The sequence below is a fragment of the Balaenoptera acutorostrata genome, chromosome 18 (genome assembly GCF_949987535.1).
Source record: "Balaenoptera acutorostrata chromosome 18, mBalAcu1.1, whole genome shotgun sequence".
NCBI classification, from domain to species: Eukaryota; Metazoa; Chordata; class Mammalia; order Artiodactyla; family Balaenopteridae; genus Balaenoptera; species Balaenoptera acutorostrata.
The window spans coordinates 438,968-460,646 of NC_080081.1; the positions used below are offsets into that span (position 1 = coordinate 438,968).

The 21,679-nt window shown below is 47.1% G+C and overlaps 2 protein-coding genes across 12 annotated transcripts in view; one reads left to right on the forward strand and one right to left on the reverse strand.

The window, feature by feature from the left end:
- Positions 1–347, reverse strand: part of TMCO3 (transmembrane and coiled-coil domains 3) — a 31,401-nt gene extending 31,054 nt beyond the window's left edge. For 5 of the 7 annotated variants that reach the window (XM_007196748.3, XM_057532820.1, XM_057532819.1 and 2 more), the window contains exon 1: positions 140–347. The gene's annotated coding sequence lies outside the window, so the exon portion shown is untranslated. Of the gene's footprint in view, positions 1–44 lie in introns of all 7 variants that reach the window. The other 2 variants (XM_057532818.1, XM_057532817.1) reach the window with 1 other exon arrangement.
- A 122-nt stretch (positions 348–469) lies between these two features.
- Positions 470–20,519, forward strand: DCUN1D2 (defective in cullin neddylation 1 domain containing 2). Of its 5 annotated transcripts, none has more exons than XM_007196745.3 (5): positions 470–623; positions 6,541–6,748; positions 17,480–17,562; positions 18,756–18,852; positions 19,684–20,519. In XM_007196745.3, the coding sequence occupies exons 1-5, from the start codon at positions 621–623 to the stop codon at positions 19,761–19,763; spliced, it is 471 nt and encodes a 156-aa protein (XP_007196807.2). In that variant the 5' UTR covers positions 470–620; the 3' UTR covers positions 19,764–20,519. The 5 variants fall into 5 exon arrangements, 4 of the variants coding, with proteins under 4 accessions (XP_007196807.2, XP_057388811.1, XP_057388810.1 ...); XM_057532828.1 differs by lacking the exon at positions 470–623 and adding an exon at positions 1,047–1,122; XM_057532827.1 differs by lacking the exon at positions 470–623 and adding an exon at positions 5,615–6,124.
- Positions 20,520–21,679: the final 1,160 nt, after the last annotated feature.

The window sequence follows — 21,679 nt, forward strand, 5'->3', positions numbered from 1 at the left end:
GGAAGGGAGACCAGACCCCGGGGAGGGGAAGAACTGACACCCACCGGAAGGGGAGACCCCCGGGGACGGGAGGGGAGGAGAGGGAAGCCCTGAGGGCCCCACTTCAGGCCGGACCCGGGGCCCCGCGCCGAACGCTCACCCGGACGTTCCGGCCGCGCCGCGTCCTGGGCCCGGCTTTCCAGAGGGGAGGACCGGGACGCCGCTTATCCGCATCCCTTCCCAGGCGGCGGGGCCGCCCCCGGGGCGGGGACGAGGACGGGGACGGGGTCGGGCACGGGGAGGGCCCAGGAGGCCCGCAGTGCTCTCTCGAACGCCCTCTTAGCCGACGCGGCCGAGAGGGAGTCACGGCCCCTTTAAGGAGGAGGGGGTGTGGGTTCTGTCTACCCCAGGGCGGCGCGGTGCACGCCGGGAGTCGGAGGCGCAGCCGGGCCTGCATCCCAGCGGCCCCGGGCGGCGCAGTGCACGCCGGGAATTGGAGTCCCGCCGGCCTGGCCTGACCTGTCGCTGCCTCCCTGGGCGGGTGTCCCGGGGGCTGAGGACGGGGACGGGGATGGCGCGGCCGGGCCGGGGCGCCTGCGCAGACGGCCGGGGCCGGCGACAAGCTGGGGAGCGCGGGGAGAATGGTAGGTGGCCCGCGGCTCGCCTTCCTCTCGGCCGCTCTTGGGCATCCGGGGCTGGGGGCCGGCGAGGCGCTGCTGGGGCCGAGGGTTGGGGTCGGAGGTCGTGGGTCGGGGGCTGGCGGTCGGGGCCCGGGGCCGGGCGCGGAGTCCTCAGGCGCGGCGGGGAGCACGCAGGTGGGACCGGACCGGTGACCCAAGTGCGGCGGTGCTGCCTGACGAGACGGAGGCACAGAGCGGGCCGGGGACTCCGAGCATTGCCTCCTCGGGAGCGCGAGCAGCCGGGTGACCCCGGAGGAAGGACGTTGCGGGCAGGCGGGCGTCCTGCCGGGAGATGCGGTGGACCGGATCGCGCCTGAGCCTTGCCGGTGGTTCAGAGCGGCCGGAACGTGGACTTCAGGGTCGAGAATGGCAGGGCTCCCGAGCAGGGCCTCGCGTTCCCCGCCGAGGAGAGCAGAGTCTCCCAGGAGAGAGCGGGAGCCTGGAAGGTGTTTGAGAAGGAGGGGTGTGTGCGAAGCGATCGCCTTTTGTCCCGAGGACAGGACTTGGATGGGAGAGAGTCAGGACTGCGGGTAGGGGAGGCCAGCTAGGAAGCGGTAGTAATAGCTCGGCAAGAAGAGGCGAAGATTTGAACGGAGACTGTCGGTAGGAACAAGGGGCATGAGAGGAGGGAAGGGTGGGGAATTTTGCAGAGCCGTTCAGAAAAGGAGGAAAAGGAGAGGAAGGGCTCTGCAGACCCTGGCTGGGGCGTCTGAGCAGACGGTCATGGTGTTGACCAAAATAGGGATTGTAGAAGGAAGCGCAGGTTTGTGCGGAAAGATGATGCAGTAAGGAGGGGGAGATAGCGGGATCGTCTGGTTGGTTAGAGACGTAGATCTGGAGCCCAGGAGAGGGCGGGCTTTCTGGAAACGTACAGTTGCTTTGAAACGTCGTGGAAACCATGGTAGTTGAAGGGTTTCAGTGTTCATTCTGTAAATGCAGTGGCTTCTGCGTGCAAGCGAGGTGGTGTGCAAGGTGCCAGGGCTTCGACGCTGAGCAAGGCAGACGTGGGTTTGGTACTGATGGAGCCGATATCCCAGCAGGAGAGACGGGCACTGAACACGCAGCTACGTTATTGCAGCTGGAATAAGTGCCAGGGAGAGGCACCGGTTCCAGGAACCCGCAGGGTGGGGTGTGTGGTGTCAGATGCCCAGCCAGTGAAGGCTTGGCCGCGGCAGCACGGTGTGAGCTGAGCTGAACTCTCGAGAATGAGTGGGGCGTGGGGCAGCCAGATGTGCGCGGCGCTGCGGGTGGGAGGGACAGGAATGGGAAGAGGGCCCCGCGGAGCCCAGAGAGCCAGGGAGCAGCCGCGGCGGGAGGCTGTGATGGGGCACTCAGCTGGTCACAGGGAGGAATGGCAGCCTTTGTCCTCGTGGTAGTGGGAGACTGGGGAGGGGCTTAAAGGCCGGAGAGAGATGGTCCAGGAGGAACGTGCCAGGAAGAGGGGAGGCATGAGAACAAACCTTCTGGGTGGGGAGAGCAGCCAAGAAGGAGATGGAGAAGCGCCGGTCAGAGAAACATGAGGGCCCGAGAAAGCCGTCCCAGAAACCAGGAGCGGGCGGTCAGCAGTGCAGCCCGGAGGCTCGTGCCGGCCCCGGGGCAGCAGCTGCACTGCCCGGCCGAGTGCGCCCGCCTTGGCCGGCGAGACCACAGCTCCAGCTCTTAAGGGGAAGGGGCTGGGTGGGCAGGAGCCTGACTTGCTGAAGAGGTTGGAGAGGAAGGAGAGTGAAAGGGGGCACTTGGGTGTGACTGCATGCACCACCCCCGCCTGCTGTACCTGAAACCGTCAAGGCGACTGAATTGAAGCCACGAACTGGGTCAGTGTGGTTGCCCTGGCGGCCCCTTGTAAGTTGACCCTAAGAGGAGATTTTGTTGTATTCAGTGTCTCTGGAAGGGCATTTTAAGGATAACATTTTCATTTTGTATGTGGTCAGTTTTGGTGCCCAGATCACATGAGTGATTTTTTACAAGGTCACAATTTAAATGTTTGAGACTTTTTCCAGAGGTAGAGAATTTATCTGATGTTTTTCCTGGATTGTCCAGATTTTTATTTCAAGAATTTTGTACATTTTAACAGGGTAAAACAAAGAAATGTAGAAAAAGCCCTCCCACTTCCCTTAAAAGCTGCCGTTAATACTTTAATTTCCTTGGCGTGGTGAGCCTTAGTGAAGGCCATCAGAGCTTGAAGGGCAGGCTGTGGCCCTTCCAGGTTATGGACCTTTATTAATTTTAGATGGATTTAGTCCTAAGTAGACCCAGAGCTTTCTTTCTCTGGTAAATATTTAGTTTATGAGGCTTTTTTTTTTTTTTTAGAAAGCTTTATGCCAGGTCCCTTTTTTTTACAAATTGCAACTTGAATCTCTTCGTCCCTTTTGGGCAGGAAGCACATATAGTCTTTAGATTTAGCTGTTGGTTATTGTTTTAATCACTGTAGGGGTAACACTGAATCACTGGAACTTTGTTGACCGTCCCCTCCCCTTTCACCCTGGCCAGAGACCTGCCCTGGGCTCGGCTTGGACCCGCGGCCGCTGTTGCTGATTCAGAACCGGCACCTTCGTGCCGCTGTGCGGTTCCAGGTGGCAGGATCTGTCTTGGAATAGACAGATCCTACCACCGGGAATAGACTGATTCTCTATGTGCACTTCTCCCTGCTTTGTAACTCACGCGGTGACAGTTCAGACCGCCCTGGGTGGCCTGGGCCACGTGCTGCCCCTGCCCCTCTCCGCCTGGGCTTCCCGGAAAGCGTCCTCCTTTATGCTGTCACAGAGCCGCCGGGTCACGGTTTAGGAGGGGCTGCGGGAGGCTACCGTCAGGAGAAGGACCTCGAGATGGGACCTCGTGCTGGGCAGCACCTCCTTGGCGGGGATCTGCTGGCTGCATGGTTGTCACCTGAGCAAACGTTGCTCTGTTGGCTCATCTGGGAGAGGCTCAGGACGCTAGGGTGGATTTTTCTGAGGTGAAATCACATCACATAAAGTTAACCGTTTCGAAGTGTACGGTCCAGTGGTGCGTAGGACCTTCACCGCGTTGTGCTACCGCTGCCTGTGTCTAGTTCCAGAACATTTTCATCCCCCGAAGGAAGGCCCACACCTGTCAGCAGTCCCTCCCACGCCTCCCTCCCCCAGCCCCTGGCCACACCGCCCGCCCTCCGTCTCAGGACTTGCCTGCGCTGCACGTTTCACGCGAATGGAATCTCACGGTGTGTGACCGTTTGTGTCTGACTTCCTTTGCTCAGCATAATGTTTTCGAGGCCCACCCATATCGTAGCATATATCAGTACTTCATGATTTTTTATGGCTGAATTTCATTGTATGTAAGTACCGAATTCTGCGTTTACAAGCCTGACAGAATGTTAAAATCTAGCACTGATGGCAGTTTCCATGGTAAACATGTCATGGTTCTTCTGAACGGTGCACCATCTTGGGGTCGAACACCTGTCACTGTCTTAAGGTGTCTGCGGTAAGCCTTGGCTTTGCCCACCTCCCCTGGGGAAGCCATCGGTGTCATCAAAGATGCCAGCATTGTCTTTCGTCAGTTTACTGTCAAAGCATTTGGAACCTGACCGCACTGAGTTAAATTTAATCTTCCCAGAGAATAGAACCTTGAACTCGTTGGTTTTTCTCAGAGGCTCACTTTCAGGAAATAATGTAGAGAACATGCACTCTACGTGTGCCCCCGGAACCCGGGCTGTAGGCTGCAGTCGCAGGGTAGCTGAGGGTTTGTAAATGCAGCGTGTGGGGCACGGTTCGCCCGCCTCTCTGCTTGGTACTCTCACTGCGGCAGAGACTAGCACCTCCTGCCCTAGCTCCGGGGTTCTTAGCCCGAGTTCCACCTTCCCCCAGCCTCTGAGAAGCCAGGATGGTCCTAAAAGGTCCGTGAAAACCCGGAATTTCTGTGCCAAACCATATGCCCACCTGTGTACCACATACGTTTTCCGGGAGAAAGGATCCATGCTATCATCAGATTCCAAAAGGGCCCCAGGGCCCCAAATGATCAACAGTCATTGTTCTAAGTAGCCAAAATATTAATTCCCTGGGTTACTTAGATCAGTGTTTCTCAAACTTCTAAGTCCCAGGCCCCCTATACACTTTAAAAAATTATTGGGATTGTAGCCATTGGTATTTACCATATTAGAAATTACAATGGAAAGTTTAAAAATATCTGTGTTCAAAAATGACAACAGTAAACCCGTTATATATTCCCATTACATTTGTGCAAGCATCTTTAATCAAAGTTAGGTTCTCCAGTCTTCTGTGTTCAGTCTGTTGTGAGGTCACCAGTCAGGCAGCCTCTGGAAGCCTCTGCTACACACCAGCGAGAGTGAGAAAGGTGGGTAGCGGCTTGGAGGCATTTGGAGATACCTTTGTGACCGCGGAACGCCTGAGACGTCTTGGGCCCCCGGGGTCCCCGGCCACACTGGGAGAGCAGTGTGTGTAGACGGCAGTGGCGTAACCCCGCTCAGTCGCCCTCTGCTCTCCTGGCACCAGCAGGCACCGAGGGAGGCCTCAGCAAAACGCTTTGCAAGCCTGCTCTGCTGCTTCCTGGTGGCATTTGGCGCGGAGCTGGTCTGGCACAAAGGGGACATTTCATGTCTCCACTGCCTTCCAGTTTCAGCGCCAGGAGGAGCTGGGCCACTTTGGGGCCACTGGTGGGTCTTTAAATCTTATGAAAACAGATTTTCCTAACTAATCCTCTTCTCTTCTTTACGTTGGCAACTGAGAAGCTCAGAGCCTAATTTTCAGCTCACTTTCAATTCATATGTGGTATGCGTGTCTGTGTCTTATCTCTGGCTTTCTTATTTTCCTTATTTCCTCTTCTTGATTTCCTCATCTACATCTTGTTTTCCAGTTACACATTTCTGTAAGTTATCATTTATTCTGTGTGCTTCTATAAACTCATCTTTTTTTGAACAAGAGTGAGTATAAATCATTTTAAGTAAAACTGTTCCCCTTATCATATTATTGTGTAAAGTGTCTTTTAAAGTATTAGCACCCAGTAGATTACAGAGTCTGTTTTGATTTACAGAAATTAGTGAATGACTGTCATTTCTGCTGTTGTTTTCATCAGGCTACCTTAGATAAATAAAACCTTAACCGTTCAATACCTGGAAACATTAAAATGCTATTTGGTTTCATTATATACTATATATAGTACTGTTACATGGCAGTTTTGTTATTTACTACCTACCGACAGCCTCTGCCCTATTTTTCCATCTTATTTCTGTCTCATGTACACAGGCATTCTCATTATTAGTATCATCTTCATTTAATCATAACAGGCTTTTTGTGCCTGCTTTTGGAACTTCTATCAGTTATTTTTCACACAATTCTTTGTTATGTGTGTTTTCATCAGTGTTGTTCTGCTAATTTTAAACGGAGAAAAACTTAAAATAATCATGTTTCCAACCATGAGGTCCTCCTCCTGGTCGTTAGGGCCTGAAATTAATTGAAGCCAAGGAGGACCCACAGGTGGGCTGTGGCGATGCGGTCAGGCCTCGGGTTAGCCGCATTTCATCAGAGGGTACCTACGCATTATAAAGAGGGATTTCACTGAGACTTAGAAAAAAATTAACATCCTACTTCATGCAAAGTGAACCAGATAGAGATCAAAATGTATGCTGTATAAAACATGGATTCTTCTGATTTGGGGGAGATTAGACTTTGTATATTTATTACTGTGTAGATGCTGTCATTTGAATTTTCAGAAGGCTGTGCAGTCTTTTTAACTGATGAAGAACAAGGCTTTGTCTTCCTGTAATTCTGAAGTGAAGTCCAGTCACCCAAGGAAAAATTAAGTCCAGTTACAATATAGGCGTTAGTGATAGAGCTGAAACAGCTCTCTGGACTGGCCTCATTGGCTTTCCTGCTTCTTTTGCTTCCCACAGCATAAGCTTAAATCATCTCAGAAGGACAAGGTCCACCAGCTCATGGCATTCACTCAGGCTGGTGAGAGAACTGCCATCCACTGCTTAGCCCAAAGTGAGTGGAAACTGGACACGCCACGGACAGCTTCTTCCAGAACCCGGCCTCGTTCCACAAGGACTCCACGAGAACCTCCGCCGTCAGGAAGAAGCTGGAGCCGCTGTATAACAGGTACAAAGGTAGGGGGCGCAGTGGCGACTGCGTCAGTCTCCAGGGAGCAGGGTGGCTGTTCTGGAGTCTCCGTGCTGCGTCCCAGGGCCCCCGACGTGCATTCCTCCCCGTGCAGATGTTCAGCTGCACAATTCAGTCAGTCTAAGTGGGACCGTGGCTGCTGATGGCGCGAGGCTGGGCTGGGACGAGACGCGTGGGGTCTGAGGACTGACGAGCAGCGAGCCCTCCTGCGCGTGGCCCGGGCGGAGGCTCGTGTGCCCCCGGTAAGCTGCGGGCGGTCACTGCCCGGAGGCCTGGTGTCCCGGCCAGGTGGCTACACTCGTGAAGACAGTGCTTTTCCCCAGCACTTCCACATAGGCAGGAATACGTGGTGAGAAGGCCATTTCAGAACAATACCAAATCGTAAGAGTAATTCTGACGTGAGGGTACAGGACGCCGTGTGCTGGTGTTGGAGCCCTGGAACAGCTCCAGCTGCAGAAGCTTCTGAAAAAACTCTTGGCAAAAAAACCTTTGTGTTGTCAGTTGGGGACAGTTGTTATTTTTATTGAAATTGGCACTTAGAATGGAGCTTTCCCTATCAAAATACAGTCATGCTGCAAAAATAAGTCTGCATGATAAGTCTGTTTAGATCCAGACTGCTCAGCAGGCTTTAAATTCCACATCAAATGTCAAGTCTATGCTGTAATGGGAGAGGCGGCAATGATTCAAGAGCTGATTTTTTTTGTTTTTCTAGCAGTTTCTAAGGTTAATCTTATCTTTCCAAAACTTAAAAAATAAAATCCCTCATTTAAACAAGTATTAACACAAACAGAGTAACTCCCTTGGCTTTAAGTTCTTGTTTATTTATTATTTTCATTTTTTACTTTTGAAAATACTGTGTATAATCTATTTAGATCCAAAAAAATCAATTGAAAATTGCATTCCTTTTTTTTAAAAAAATAATCTTGGTTCAGAAACATGTTCTGTGGTTTAAAAAACAGATTTGTACTTGTTGTAGTTCTCCAAAAATGAACATTGTTTTCAGTGTGCTTTAAATTTTTTTGGCTAAGTTAATTACTGAGCTAATTTTGTAAGTCATATGCTATGCAGATTTTAAAAGTTATTCAGATATGTGCAGCTGCCTTTGGAAAAATATTTTTATGTGAAAATTATCTTTAAGCTTCATCCCTTATCATTTAATTTTATTCATGCAATTCTAGTCATTTAAAGTAGACATATGGTACAATCATTTTGGGCCCTAAAAATAGATGTATAGTTCAAAGACTATTGACAAATAGAACAACCGTTGTTACACAATGTATACAAATGAATGAGTGCTTCCAAACTACTTTAAAGCATTCAAAATTACTGTATATGAAGTTTATCAGGACGGTTATTAGGTGAGGGCATCGTAGACCCATTTTTCTGTTATCCTGAAAGTCTGTCGTGTTCGGAGCACAGGCCTGAGTCAGGAGGTGTGTGGGAATCTCTGACCTATGAGCCCACAGCGGCAGGTTCTCACGGACACAGGAGTGTAGAGTTGGAAGGGTCTGTGTGATTTTGCTCATTTAAGGTAGGTCAGCAGTTCTTCTTTGGTAACAACATATGTATATATAAATGTGGCGTTGAGCACTTAAGAGTTCGATCTTGTGTGATGGAAGAAGAGTTTGCTGCACTTAACCTTCCTTTGCAGGAAGGTGCCGCAGGCCTGCTTCTCGCAGCTTCTGCGGCAGCAGGTGGGCTGTCATTGTGATGCCGGTCAGGAGACACGGGCTGAGGTCACAGGGCCTCGCTTGGTGAGGCCTTGCTGATTCTTTTAATGGATTTCACGGTTTGATTTTCCCATGGAGAAATGCTAAGTTCCTTAATTTTATTTCTAAACTAGAAATTGCCGGGGGACGGGGGAGGGAAGCCTGAATTTCTAAGCTGTTAAATGTGGGTGCATAAACTAAATGACTGAAAAATAAGTATTGTGCAGTAGTATTAGCACTATAGCAAATGAAATCACTTTTAAAAGAAAAACATCTTTCTTTTGCTTTGACAAGGTGGTGGTAAAAACTTAAAATATTTTGAATACTTTACAGTGTTTTTCGTAGCAGTTTGCCTTTGGGCAAGGTAAAATTCTGTAAACTTGAAATTTTATGTTACTTTAGGGAGATTAATTAATTTTTTCTTAATGATGAAGTCTTCAAAGAAGTTTCAATGATTTTTTCCCCCCTAAATACCCAGGAACCTAGATTTTAAAAATAAAGAGTATTTTCTGGATAAATCATTATTTGTTGCTATTTCTTTCACATATGGTAGAAAATTGCAGTGCATTGATTGATGAATTTGAAACACACTTGCCAGAACTATGTAGTCGAGGTATGATTCTTACCACCCATTTTAGTAATGCTTTTCAAAATACCCAAATTTTTAACTTCTTTTTCCCTTAATTTTAACTATAGACCCACAAGATGAAAATAAAATTGGAATTGATGGAATTCAAAAGTTTTGTGATGATTTAAGCGTAGATCCTGCCAGTGTCACCGTTTTGGGTATAGCTGGAAATTCAGGGCCACGACTCTATGTGAATTTAGCAAAAAGGAATTTGTAGATGGCATGGCAGAGCTTGGGTAAGTAAATTGGTCTCAGTTTAAACTTTTTCAGAAAGGAAAATACTTTCAACATTAATTATGTTTCAGCAACCTGTAAACTTCATATCAATTTATGTCCTTTGAATATTTTACAAATTTCTTATGCATTTGTACTATTAAACTTTTGGTTTTCTTTTAAATTCCAGTTAAAGTTTTGTTCAGTGTTTTTATTCAGATTAATTTCTTTTGTAACACTTTCTCCTTTTTAATTTTTTTCCTTCCAGTTTTGAATTGACAGTAAATATCCAGGTGTTTTTGTTTGTTTGTTTTCAGCCATTTAATTTATTTCATAATACTGTGTGCTCCATGTATAATTTGTTGTGTTGCTGTATTAAGCGTTAATAAAATGTCATTCTGTCTTTTTGCTTGTAACACCTCTCTGTTCTACCTACAGGGTTGGGATAAAAGCTTCATTCATACCTTAACATGTTTCTTACTTGCTGGATGAGTCGGAGAGGTAAAGGAAAGCACATAAACACCTTCTAATCACTAAGCTTATTGAACTGTTTCAGGAGGTGTGTAAAAGCTGACTTGCTGACTTGCTGCTACTCTGATATCTCAGTGTTGACAACTTAAACTCACTTATTTTTAGCTCCTGAAGGAGCTCAAAAGCCTTAGGTAAACATGTTCTAAGGCTGGGCGGACAGCGTGCTTGTTTTCACTAAACCCGTGTGTCTGTTGTGATGTTAAACTCTATGAGACTTTATTTCTAATATATTACCACATTCCTGGTAGTCGAATAAAACCAACCAAACAAAAGGTATCATTGTAACAATTTGTAACAGCATATGTGTTTGGCATTCTTTTCACCTAGGAAAGCCTAGATGAGTTACCAGTAGTTTTAGAGTAGGAAAGACCTCGTAAAGAAGCGTTCCATTGGCATTGGACTACAAGTTGTCCCACCTGTTAAAATCTCCCCCAAAATGGGCCATTTTGGAAACAAGTGCTTCTTATAGAGACAATTAATGGCATTTCTTAGACATTGTCTAGAAATATGCTATACAAGTAAAATGTTTAAATTCCTATTATCCTATGAAGTATCATAACTTAAAAAATATATTTTAAAGATTTTGAAAGTGAATCTTCCCAAAATGTTTTAGATAATCTCACGCCCTCTTATCTGGAGTATACAGAACATAACTTTAGCTTACAGGTTAATGGTGGTTGGTGGACTGCTCTCTCTCTACACCTCAGGGAGCAGTTAAAGGTGAAACTATTTTTCAAAATATTAAAAGTATTGTGAATGTATTAGTGAACTATATTGTGGAGATAACCTATGTTTTCAGAGATGTGAAGGACTTTGCTTCTAGTCTAAATAGCACTAACCTCTAAAAATACTTTGGCTTTGGCGTCTGCTCTGTTATGACTTCTTCACGTTTTCCTGGCTGTTAACTCCTGACTGCGGTTGGAATACCTGCCTTTAACAGTTAATTCTTCATCCTTTCTTTGGGGGCTGGAGGATTCTTACGTAAACTGAATAAACTTTATGAAATACCTTGACATCTTTTTAAAAACAAAAAACTGTCTGTGTGGATCTTCTCTGTTGAATTCCATGGGTCTTTTTATCTGTCTTTAACCCAACATCACATATTCTTAATTGCTGTAGCCTTAGAGTAAGTCTTGAAATGAATTAGTAAAGTCTTCCTACTTTGTTCATCTACTGCAAGGTTGTTAGTCGGCTTTTATTATTTCAGTGGGGGAAAAAAGAGCCTTTTCAACAAATGATGCTGAAACAACTGGGTAAAGGTGAAAAAATTTAACCTCAGTCCCTCTTTCATATCATATATAAAAATTAATTGGAGCTAGATTGTACACCTGTACAAGATACTGACAACCATAAAGTTTTAGACGAAACATGAAGAGACTATCATCATCTTTGTAACCTTGGGTTAAGCAACACTTTTTCAGGGAAGACATAAAATGCACTAGCCATAAGGAAAAAATTGATAAATTGGACTCCATCAAAGTTAAAAACTTCTGCTTATCAAAAGATGCTTTTAGGGCTTCCCTGGTGGCACAGTGGTTGAGAATCTGCCTGCTAATGCAGGGGACACGGTGTGCGAGCCCTGGTCTGGGAAGATCCCACATGCTGCGGAGCAACTAAGCCAGTGAGCCACAACTACTGAGCCTGCGCGTCTGGAGCCTGTGCTCCGCAGCAAGAGAGGCTGCGATAGTGAGAGGCCCGCGCACCGCGATGAAGAGTGGCCCCCGCTCGCCGCAACTGGAGAAAGCCCTCGCACAGAAACGAAGACCCAACACAGCCAAAAATAAATCAATCAAATAAATTAAAAAAAAAAAAGTTGTAAGTAGAAAGGATTTGTAAAGCCGAAAGCTTGTTATGTGAACACTTACAAAGCAATGAATAACAAATAACCAATATAGAATGAAAGGGGGACATCACTATAGACCCTACAGATTAAAGGACGAGAGTATTATGAACAACTTTATGTTAGTACATTTGAAAACCTGAGTGAAACAGAGAAGTTCTTTCAAAAATGACAACTTACTGAAATGGGCACATGAAGAAATAGTTCCATAACTCTTACAGAATCTGAACCCATAATTTAAAATCTTTTCAAAGAGAAAACTCTTGGCCAGAACTGGTTCACTGGTACATCCTGCCAAGCTTTTAATAAAGAGAATAGCACCAATTTCACACCACCTCTGCCAGAGAACAGTACAGGAAGGAACACTCCGCAATATGTTCTGAGGCCAGCACAACCTAGATAATAAGACCTAGAGAGGACATTTTGAGAGTGGAAAATTACAGGCCACTCTCAGTCATAAGAGTCAAAAGATGCATATGATGAACATAAGATCCAAAAATCCTAAACAAATTTTCAGCAAAATAAATTAAGCCCCCAAAACAAATCAACCAAAAAACCAGGATAATTTGTCATGACAAAGTCTGCTGTAGTCCAGGAATGCAAGATTTTTTTAACATTACAAAGTTGATCAATGCAATTTATCACCGTAACAGAAAAGTGAGGGGGTGGATATTATCTCAGTGCATAACATGGGACTTTTCAAGCTACAGTAGTTACGAGTACACGGCATTGGGGGCCAGATTAGATGAATAGGCCAGTGGAGCAGAATGGAGAGCCCAGAAACAAATCCATGTTTACAGGAACACTTGATTTATGGGAAAGGTGGCCCTTTGGAGAAGTGGAGAAGGGACAGCTTTTCAGTAAATGGTCCTGGGAGAATTATCTAGTCGTATGGAAAAAAACGCATCCTGATCTCTGCCTCACACCATACATGAAAGTCAGTTCAAGTGGGTTGTAGATCTCAGTGTGAAAGGCTGAAGGCAGAAACCTTTAGAAAATAATGGAGGAGAATATCCTCATGGCCATGCAGTAGGGCAGGTTGTAAAACGCATGAAAAATCACTGTAGAGAAGACTGTAGCGTGTACTATGCTAAAATAAGAACTTCTGACCAAGAAACAGCATCGAGAAGTGAAGAGGCATCCACGAGAGGGGTGGGGGCCACGAGATACTCAACTGACAAAGGCCTGTGTCCCTGATACCTAGAGAATTCCCACAGAACAACAAGAAAAAGATAACCTAATTGAGAATGGGCAAGAGACTTGACAAAGCCCTTCACGAAAGATACGTTCCATATAGCCAGTGAAAACACAAGCAGGCGCTCAGCCTCATTCATGGCAGTGTGCAAATTAGAATACACAACTCACTCTTCCAGGACAGCTCCAGAACAGCGCTGGTGGGCAGTCAGCTTGGAGAACTGTTTAACGAGACTCATGAAATCGTGGGTGGGTGTCTGCCTCAACACATTCACTTGTATGCCAGGATCCGTGTACAGAAACCTTTTAGCAACGTTCTTTGTGACCGGAAAACAAGAAACAGCCAAAACATTTACCATCAGTAGCACATAGAAGTTATAAAATATGAATACAGTGGAGTGCTGCGTGACAGTCTAAATTAATTACCTAATTTAAAGTTTAAAAACTTACTTTCTGCATGAATAATTTCAAAGAAATACAGTATGAGGGTACGGAGTATTTTGAAACACTTTTGCAATACGGAGCCTAGTATGTTAGCCTCTATTTTAAATAGATCTGCTGTAGCATCAGGCAGCACAAAAGGTGAAATTTATAGTTATCCTGTAATTCCTTTACTGAGAAAAAAATCATTGTCTTATTTATTTTTATGCCTATAGACACTTAAATAACATGTTTATCAAAAATCATTCACTAGGCACTTCCCTGGTGGCGCACTGGTTAAGAATCTGCCTGCCAATGCAGAGGACATGGGTTCGAGCCCTGGTCCAGGAAGATCCCACATGCCATGGAGCAACTAAGCCCATGCGCCACAACTACTGAGCCTGCGCTCTAGAGCCCGCGAGCCACAACTACTGAGCCCACGCACCACAACTACTGAAGCCCACGCACCTAGAGCCCGTGCTCCGCAGCAAAGATTAGTCCCCACTCACCGCAACTAGAGAAAAGCCTGCATGCAGCAACGAAGACCCAATGCAGCCAAAAATAAATAAATAAATTTTTAAATTAAATTTATTTAAAAAAATCATTCACTAGAGAATTAGAACAGTTACTGATTTTTTCTTTGCTTCGTGAGACTAATTGGAGGAATATAAAATTGTATTAAAGAAAATAATAGCCTCTACAGGAAAATGATTAGATACCTGAACATTTATAAGGTTTTTTTAGGGCTTTTTTAAAAAATAAAGTAAGATGAGTAATTTTATGGCTGCGAACCCCAGATGGAACAATTGATTTTACAATTTCCAAAGTATATTACATGGTCTGTCCTCTGAAGGGTTAAATATAAATTAAAGAGATTGATACAAGTGTTCCTATAATTCCTAGAAAAAGTATGGACAGCAGTGGAAAGGGGTAATCAAAAACAAAAAACCCACAGATGAACCCTTCCTTTCCTTCAGGTTTGTGTGTCTGCTTATGTGTGTGTGAAGATGTACATGTGCTGTATTGTTTTGTGTGTGATGATTCCTTAGCCTGTGCTTAACTGATAGGCTAAAAGAGGAGATAATTAAAGCTCCTTGACTCCATGTTTTGATGTAAGAAGCTTAGCATGGTTTTATACTGGCTAGAGTCTGGAATCAGTTGGCTTTGAAAAATCATAATTTTTGAGGAAGTAAAGTTTCATGATTATTAGCTAATTTTTACATCAGCCCAAAGACCCTTTTTTGACAGAAGGAACATCTTTTTTAAAATTTATTTATTTATTTATTTTTGGCTGTGTTGGGTCTTCGTTTCTGTGAGGGCTTTCTCTAGTTGCGGCAAGTGGGGGCCACTCTTCATCGTGGTGCATGGGCCTCTCACTATCGTGGCCTCTCTTGTTGCGGAGCACAGGCTCCAGACGTGCAGGCTCAGTAATTGTGGCTCACGGGCCCAGTTGCTCAGCGGCATGTGGGATCTTCCCAGACCAGGGCTCGAACCCGTGTCCCCTGCATTAGCAGGCAGACAGAAGGAACATCTTTATGATCTAATTCTAAAGGGAATATCACAGATAAAAATTTTAAGTAGGAGTAACTTCTAAACATTTTCTTACTCAGGAGGTAGGATTTTTCAGAGGTTATTGGAAAGAAAATAGGTGCTATGAAGATTCCTTTTATGGTCACTGGAGTAGCTTTTATTCTTGATTTCAGCTCTCAAGTTCTATAATTTTGAGTTTTGTTGTTATTTTGCAAATGGCCAAGTCCATCAGGACAGCACTCAGCGTGTTTATGTAAGTGATGCTAGGTCTCTGAAAATGCACACTTCTACTTTAGTTGTGTGGTTTGCAAACATACAAATCGGGAACTTTATAAGAAGGGTTTCGAGGACCAAACGAACCTAAAAGTAACTAGATTTAATGTCTGCCAAAAAACTTATTTTTCTTTCTTCCCCAGGTTTACCTCCATTTCTCAATGTGACACTTTTCATCATTAAGATGCGTTGAGGGTGGCGCAGTGGTTAAGAATCTGCCTGCCAATGCAGGGGACACGGGTTCGAGCCCTGGTCTGGGAAGATCCCACATGCCACGGAGCAACTAAGCCAGTGAGCCACAACTACTGAGCCTGCGCGTCTGGAGCCTGTGCTCCGCAACAAGAGAGGCCGCGATAGTGAGAGGCCCGCACACCGCGATGAAGAGTGGCCCCCGCTCGCCGCAACTGGAGAAAGCCCTCGCACAGAAACGAAGACCCAACACAGCCAAAAGTAAATAAATAAATTAATTAATTAATTTTTAAAAAAAGATGCGTTGAGTATAGATTTCCTAAGTGATAAGGATGTAGACTTAGCAGGACGGGACTAATCGTCTAGGCGTAAATGCCGAGGGCCCCATAGGTAAGGTCCAGCCAGCCTTCCCTTCTACCAGCTCCTGAAATTTTCTGACCGTTGCTTTCTTTCTGATCAAGACTCCAGGTTATTTCAGGCTGAGAACATCTCACTCACTTTAAACACATAGGGAACAGAGGCACTTTATTTAAAGTTGGCTGCTACTCATATATTTCTTCTGCTCATCCAGCGTTAGCGATGGACCCTGGAAATCTCAGGTCAGAGCTCCAGCTTTAATAGTTTTTGTCCAGGTGGGACCAAACCAGATTTAGGTAAAAATCTGAAAAGTGATTAGTTGAGTATTTTGCATTTAAAGGAATTTGTTACCTTAAATGTTTATTCATCAGCTTTTCGCATTAATCTAACTGGTGTGCACACGTAAGCATTATTGCAGCATGACTGTTTGATCATCTGAAAGTGATGAGCGCTAGGCGACATGGTTCAAGGTCGTCAGCTTTAGGACGTAACCTTCTCAGCCCCTTGATGTACTTGTGTATCAGTCACGTAGGAAGAAATCAGCGCTAACCTTGCAGTGAGCAGAGAATGAGTCTGTGTTCCAAACACGGTGGGTCGGGGAGCATCCTCTGCTGCAGCCCCGAAACGGCGTTCGTGTTGCGTTAAGACACCGTCTTATGATCGATCCCCACAGCGTCGGTTTGTAGAGAAGTTGTGAAATCGTCGCTACCTTCCAGCCAAGGAAAAATGAAAAATGAGGACGTTGACTTTGACTAGTGACCAAATAAACATGCTTATTTGTCTTGACTTTAAGAAATTCCAAGTCTTTTTTTTAAAAGCTTGTTGTTTTTTTTTTAATAAATGTATTTATTTATTTTTGGCTGCGTTGGGTCTTCATTGCTGCGCACGGGCTTTCTCTAGTTGCGGCGAGCAGGGGCTACTCTTCGTTGTGATACGTGGGCTTCTCATCGGGTGGCTTCTCTTGTTGTGGAGCACAGGCTCCAGGCACGCGGGCTTCAGTAGTTGTGGCACGCAGGCTCAGTAGTTGTGGCTCGTGGACTCTAGAGCACAGGCTCAGCAGTGTGGCTCGCAGGCTTAGTTGCTCTGAGGCATGTGGGATCTTCCCGGACCAGGGCTCGAACCCGTGTCCCCTGCATTGGCAGGTGGATTCTTAACCACTGCGCCACCAGGGAAGTCCCAAGAAGTTCCAAGTCTTTATAGTATTTATATGATCGACTTTTGAATCAGATTCTGTTTTAGTTCTTAAGTGGCAAGGCAGGTCTATTTGGAAAGCACTGTGTCCCTTCCTTTCTAAATGAGTTTTTAACTTGTAGTTCATCACTTAGAAAGTGCATTGAGCTATTTTTTAAAAATAAATGATCTGTGTTAATGGTATCCAGGTCGGTTCAGCTTTCAAGAAAGCCCAATACGTAAGAAAATGAGAGTCTTTGAAATGGTTTAATTAGGGGATACTTATTTACATGTCCAAATAACATAGTACACAAATCCTTTTTTTTTTTTTTTGGCTGTGCTGCGTGGCTTGCAGGATCTTAGTTCTCTGACTAGGGATTGAACCTGGGCCACCGCAGTGAAAGTGTCAAGTCCTAACCACTGGACCGCCAGGGAATTCCCAACAAATCCTTTTTAAAAGACATTTCCCCAGAGTTACAAAATTAGATCACACACGACTTCAGGAACACTTCTGTGAGCATTAGCCCTCATGGCACTCCGAGGTAAGACGGCTGATCGTTACTGAGTGAGTGAATACCAGCGTGCTGAGAAGTAATCACTGTGCAGCGGAAGAAGAAACTGGGGTTCACTAACTGCTCTTTCTCTTTTCTTGCCAGACTTAGAAGTGGCCTTCGCATATTGGAATTTGGTATTATCCGGAAGCCTTAAGTTTTTAGATCTTTGGAACATCTTCTTGTTGGTAAGTGTCTCCCTGCTTGCGGGGGCCCCGCGTGAGGGGTCAGTGGGTGCGGTGGCCGTCCCGTACTAACTGATGGCTTGTCCGCGGGCACTGTGGAGCCAGGGTCTCGCGCAGAGGTCACCAAGGAGCCGACCCGCGGCCACGCTCTGCCACCAGCTGAAAGCGGCACCCGGGGGCTCTGACCCGGCTGCTCCGAGGCCGCCTCCTCTGGACTGTGCACCACTGGGCCCCCCCAGCTGTGTTCACGGGCTGGGACTCCTGAACGTCTTGTGCATCGCTCGGGAGGTGTGGAGGGCTCAGCTGGCCCCGGGGGGGGCGGGTCCTTCGGGGCGGGGTCTCGGCTGCGGCTGCGGGGCGGTGCAGGGTGCGGGCCGCCCTGACCTCCGGAGGTGGCCGTGCTGTCCTGCTCAGGCCCCCCCTGCACGCGAGGAGCAGCCCTCCCACTGGGTGGCGGGGCGGGGGCTGTGTGGGAAGGCCCAGCCCGGGGAAGGACCCCAGAATGCCACGCAGCGGAGGGACACGGGGCTCCCGCGGGACGGCAGGTGCAGAAGAGCACGCGTGCTGTGCCGGTTACGCGCGTGTTCTGAGGTGCGAGACGAGCTTGCGAGCCGTCTGTGAATTGTGTGCGTGTGACGTGTGCAGACGGGCCCACAGCGGCACCTGCTGCCTTAGGAGCTGGGAGCCTCTGGGAGATAAAGGGGAGGCCGGGCCGGGGCCGGGGCTGCCCCTTCAGCTGCGGGCAGGTATCCTGCACGTGTTTGCTGCACCTGAAGTACCGAGGAGCAGAGACATGTCCAGAAAAGTGTCCCATCCCACTGCAAAGAACTCCCTGGTATTTAGGAAAATAAATGTATCAAAATACTACTTGCCTGCACTGTTTCTGAATTGGTTTGGGGGTTAGGTGAAGAGATTAAAAAGTGCTGCCTCTCGATTTGAAATAAAAGTTTATAATTTTTGTATTTTTAAAGTTTTATTTTAATTTGTGTTTAAATAAGTCTGCTTTCTACATCTGCACATTGGCATTATGTAACTCTTAACGTTTACCCAAAGCGTTATTATTATTTTAACTTTTGACAATATTGTTCCGGTACTTATTCCTTATCAAATTCTGTTCTGAGATTACCAGGCCAGTAGAACACCTGAGAGCTAAGTCTGTATCGTAAGTCTGGTGGTTTTTTTCTCTTGTGTATTAGGAGCATCGCAAGAGATCAATCCCAAGGAACACTTGGAACCTTCTGCTAGATTTTGGAAACATGATTGCAGATGACATGTCCAGCTATGATGAAGAAGGTACGAGAAGTAGTCGGACTTCAGGCGATGGCCAGAGGCACTGATGCGGGCGCACACGTCTCTGCCCCCGGACCACGGGTCAGTGACGGCAGCGCAGGCCCCGGGGCGGACGGCACCTGCTGACTCCTGGCCCGACCCCGTCCGGAGACGGGGTTGGTGAGCACAGTGACCGGTAGTCAGTTTATTATGTCTTGTAAATCGCACAGAAGAAAATACAGCTTCATATCTAGTTCAAGTCAGGAAGACAGTTGTCTGAGCGAAAGCATTTCAGAGTGGATGTGCAGAGGCCCTGAGGCAGACCTCAAGCAGGACAGTCACTGGGGCCCGCTGCCCCGCGTGTGGCTGCAGCGGCTCTTCCATCGCACCGCCGAGGCTCACGGAAGATTGCAGCCTCCATTCACTCACCTGAGCACGATCACGCCTGCTGAGGCCCCCACCCCAAACATTTCAGGACTCGGGGAGCGTTTGCCTGCCTTCTGAGCTGTGGGCGCTGCCCCGTTAGGGAAGGATGCCCACCCCCCCCGGCCCCGCCCACCGTCAGCTCCCTCTGCCCGGCCAGGAGGTGACCGTGCACGTTCCCGGCGGGGTCAAGGGTGGGCGGTCCTCACAGGGCCGGGTCCACACAAGCACACCTGCACTTGCCAACCCTGGTCTGGCTAGAGCAGAAGAGGGTCACTTTAGCCAATTCTTTAAGTGGAGCACAGGCTATAGAAAGTTAAAATCATTTGAGTTCTTGAAATATAAAAGTTGGATTGTGAAAAAATGCTTTGAATATAAAAATATTGCTCTAAATCGTTGATTTTTTAAAAAAATCTGTTTGCTTTCCTTCAGGAGCATGGCCTGTTCTTATAGATGATTTCGTAGAATATGCACGGCCAGTGGTCACAAGTGGTAAAGGCAGCCCTCTCTAGGCAGAAAATCGAGATGGATTAAGGTGAAAAGGGAACTGTCCTGCAGGAGACACTGGTCAGCTATGCCTGTCGCCCATTTTGGAAGTCCTCCTGACCAGTCGTGAGACTGGAGACCCTCTCCTGCTGCTTAGAGAAGACACCGCTGACTGGACACCGCACGGAGACCCTCTGAGCTCGCTGCTGGGGCGCCCAGAGACGGGGCCCTAGCTGTTGCTGTAAGAGACCTCTGCATGATTTCCGCATTTACGGAGGAGCTGGGGCCTGTCTGCAGGCTGCAGGGTCGCTGTTGATCATGACCCAAAGCGAGGCTGTGCTCACCGCACTCGCTGAATTGTCCGTAACCACCCCTGAGAAACAGTACAAGTCAGGCTGCTGGAAACGTGCCCTAAAGAAGACGATCGTCGTGGATGCTGACGGTTTTAAACTTGGTGCCAGGGTTAAGATTTATATTTTTTGAATCATCAAGTGTCTAGATTTATCAGCTCTATTTTCATTTCACTTTTCGCTGGATGTTCATCTGGGAATCATTTTACAGGTTAATGCGCTGCTGCAGTTTGCACAGCGATGGTGTCATCGTGATTCCAGAAAAGTGTTCTTTTAAATTGCCTGCAAGTCAGTAGGTCTGCTTTACTTCTAATAATGTCAGCTGAACTTTCTAAGAAGCTTCATAAAGTATGCTTTTAAAAAAACTGTATTTAAAAGGACATTTTTCCATGAAAAATTATGTTTCATGTTTAATTATAGATTTAAACATCAGCATTCTCTCCTTTCAGCCGTCTGTGACATGAGTACTGTTCAACCACCTGCCCTCATACGGTTGTCACATTTGGGAGGTAAAATACACATTGTTGTCCCAAAAACCCCACACCAGAAACCATGTCATGTGCAGGTGGACGTGTGTGTCCGCGTCCCGTTGCCCGGCCTCCTGGTGCTCCCCTGTCGGGGGGACGCTGTCCAGAATCGCCGTGTGGACCCCACCTCGTACTGGGAACGATCTTCACGCCACAGGTGTGCTTGTTGCCCAGCCCGCAACCCCGTTCGTGAGACAGATAAATCGGGGTAATTTCACAGGAGAGAAGAATTCACTCAGATTTCCAGAAAGTGTGCCTAAAATGTGTAGTTGGTTTGGCGTCCAAAAATGTGACCCATCAGGCCTGGGGCCTGGAGACCCAGTCTGGGCGGGGTCAGCCCGTCACGAGGTGCAGGGCCAGGGAAGTCACCTGATCTCTCCCAGGCCCCGCTGCCCCGTCCTCTACCTGTAAGACTGGGGTTCTAAGAGGCTTTAATAGAAACTTCAACAATTGTAACACGTCCTTCGAGGCTTCATGGGTTCTGACATGCAAGAGTTCTGTTCAGAGAGCTTATGGAACTCGGACGGGCCTGTAAGAATCATGAGGTCTGTGGCACTGTTTCATTCTTGAGATTTAAAGTCATGTGGAGAAAGGTGTTCTGTGGAGTTGTTTATCAACAGACACCAAAGCACCAGTGACAAAGGCTCTTCAAACACTGCAGGTTTCCCTTCTGTAATAAACGTTTGAGTCATGCGTGCTGGGAAAGTGCTGAGGACTCTGGAAACACTAAAATTCTCTTCCTGGCGTCACGGTGCCTTTCAGTTCTGTCCTGGGACGCTCGGCCCTGGATGTCAGGGTCCTGGTCCCACGTCAGGGGAGTGGCCACCACACTTGGGACCCTCCCAACCTGTGTCCAGCCTGCCGCCTTGTCACAGGATCACGTCCCACACGGACGGCCTGGGTCACATGCTTTCCTTTCTAGGTATCACGTGGTATCTGCTAAATACACCTGTTCCATGTGGGCGGTCACAGATCTCATAATACACGAATTTCCTTGAACTGACGGGAGTTACATAGCTAACTGATCCACTGAAACGCAAACTATAAATACAGTGAAGACACGCG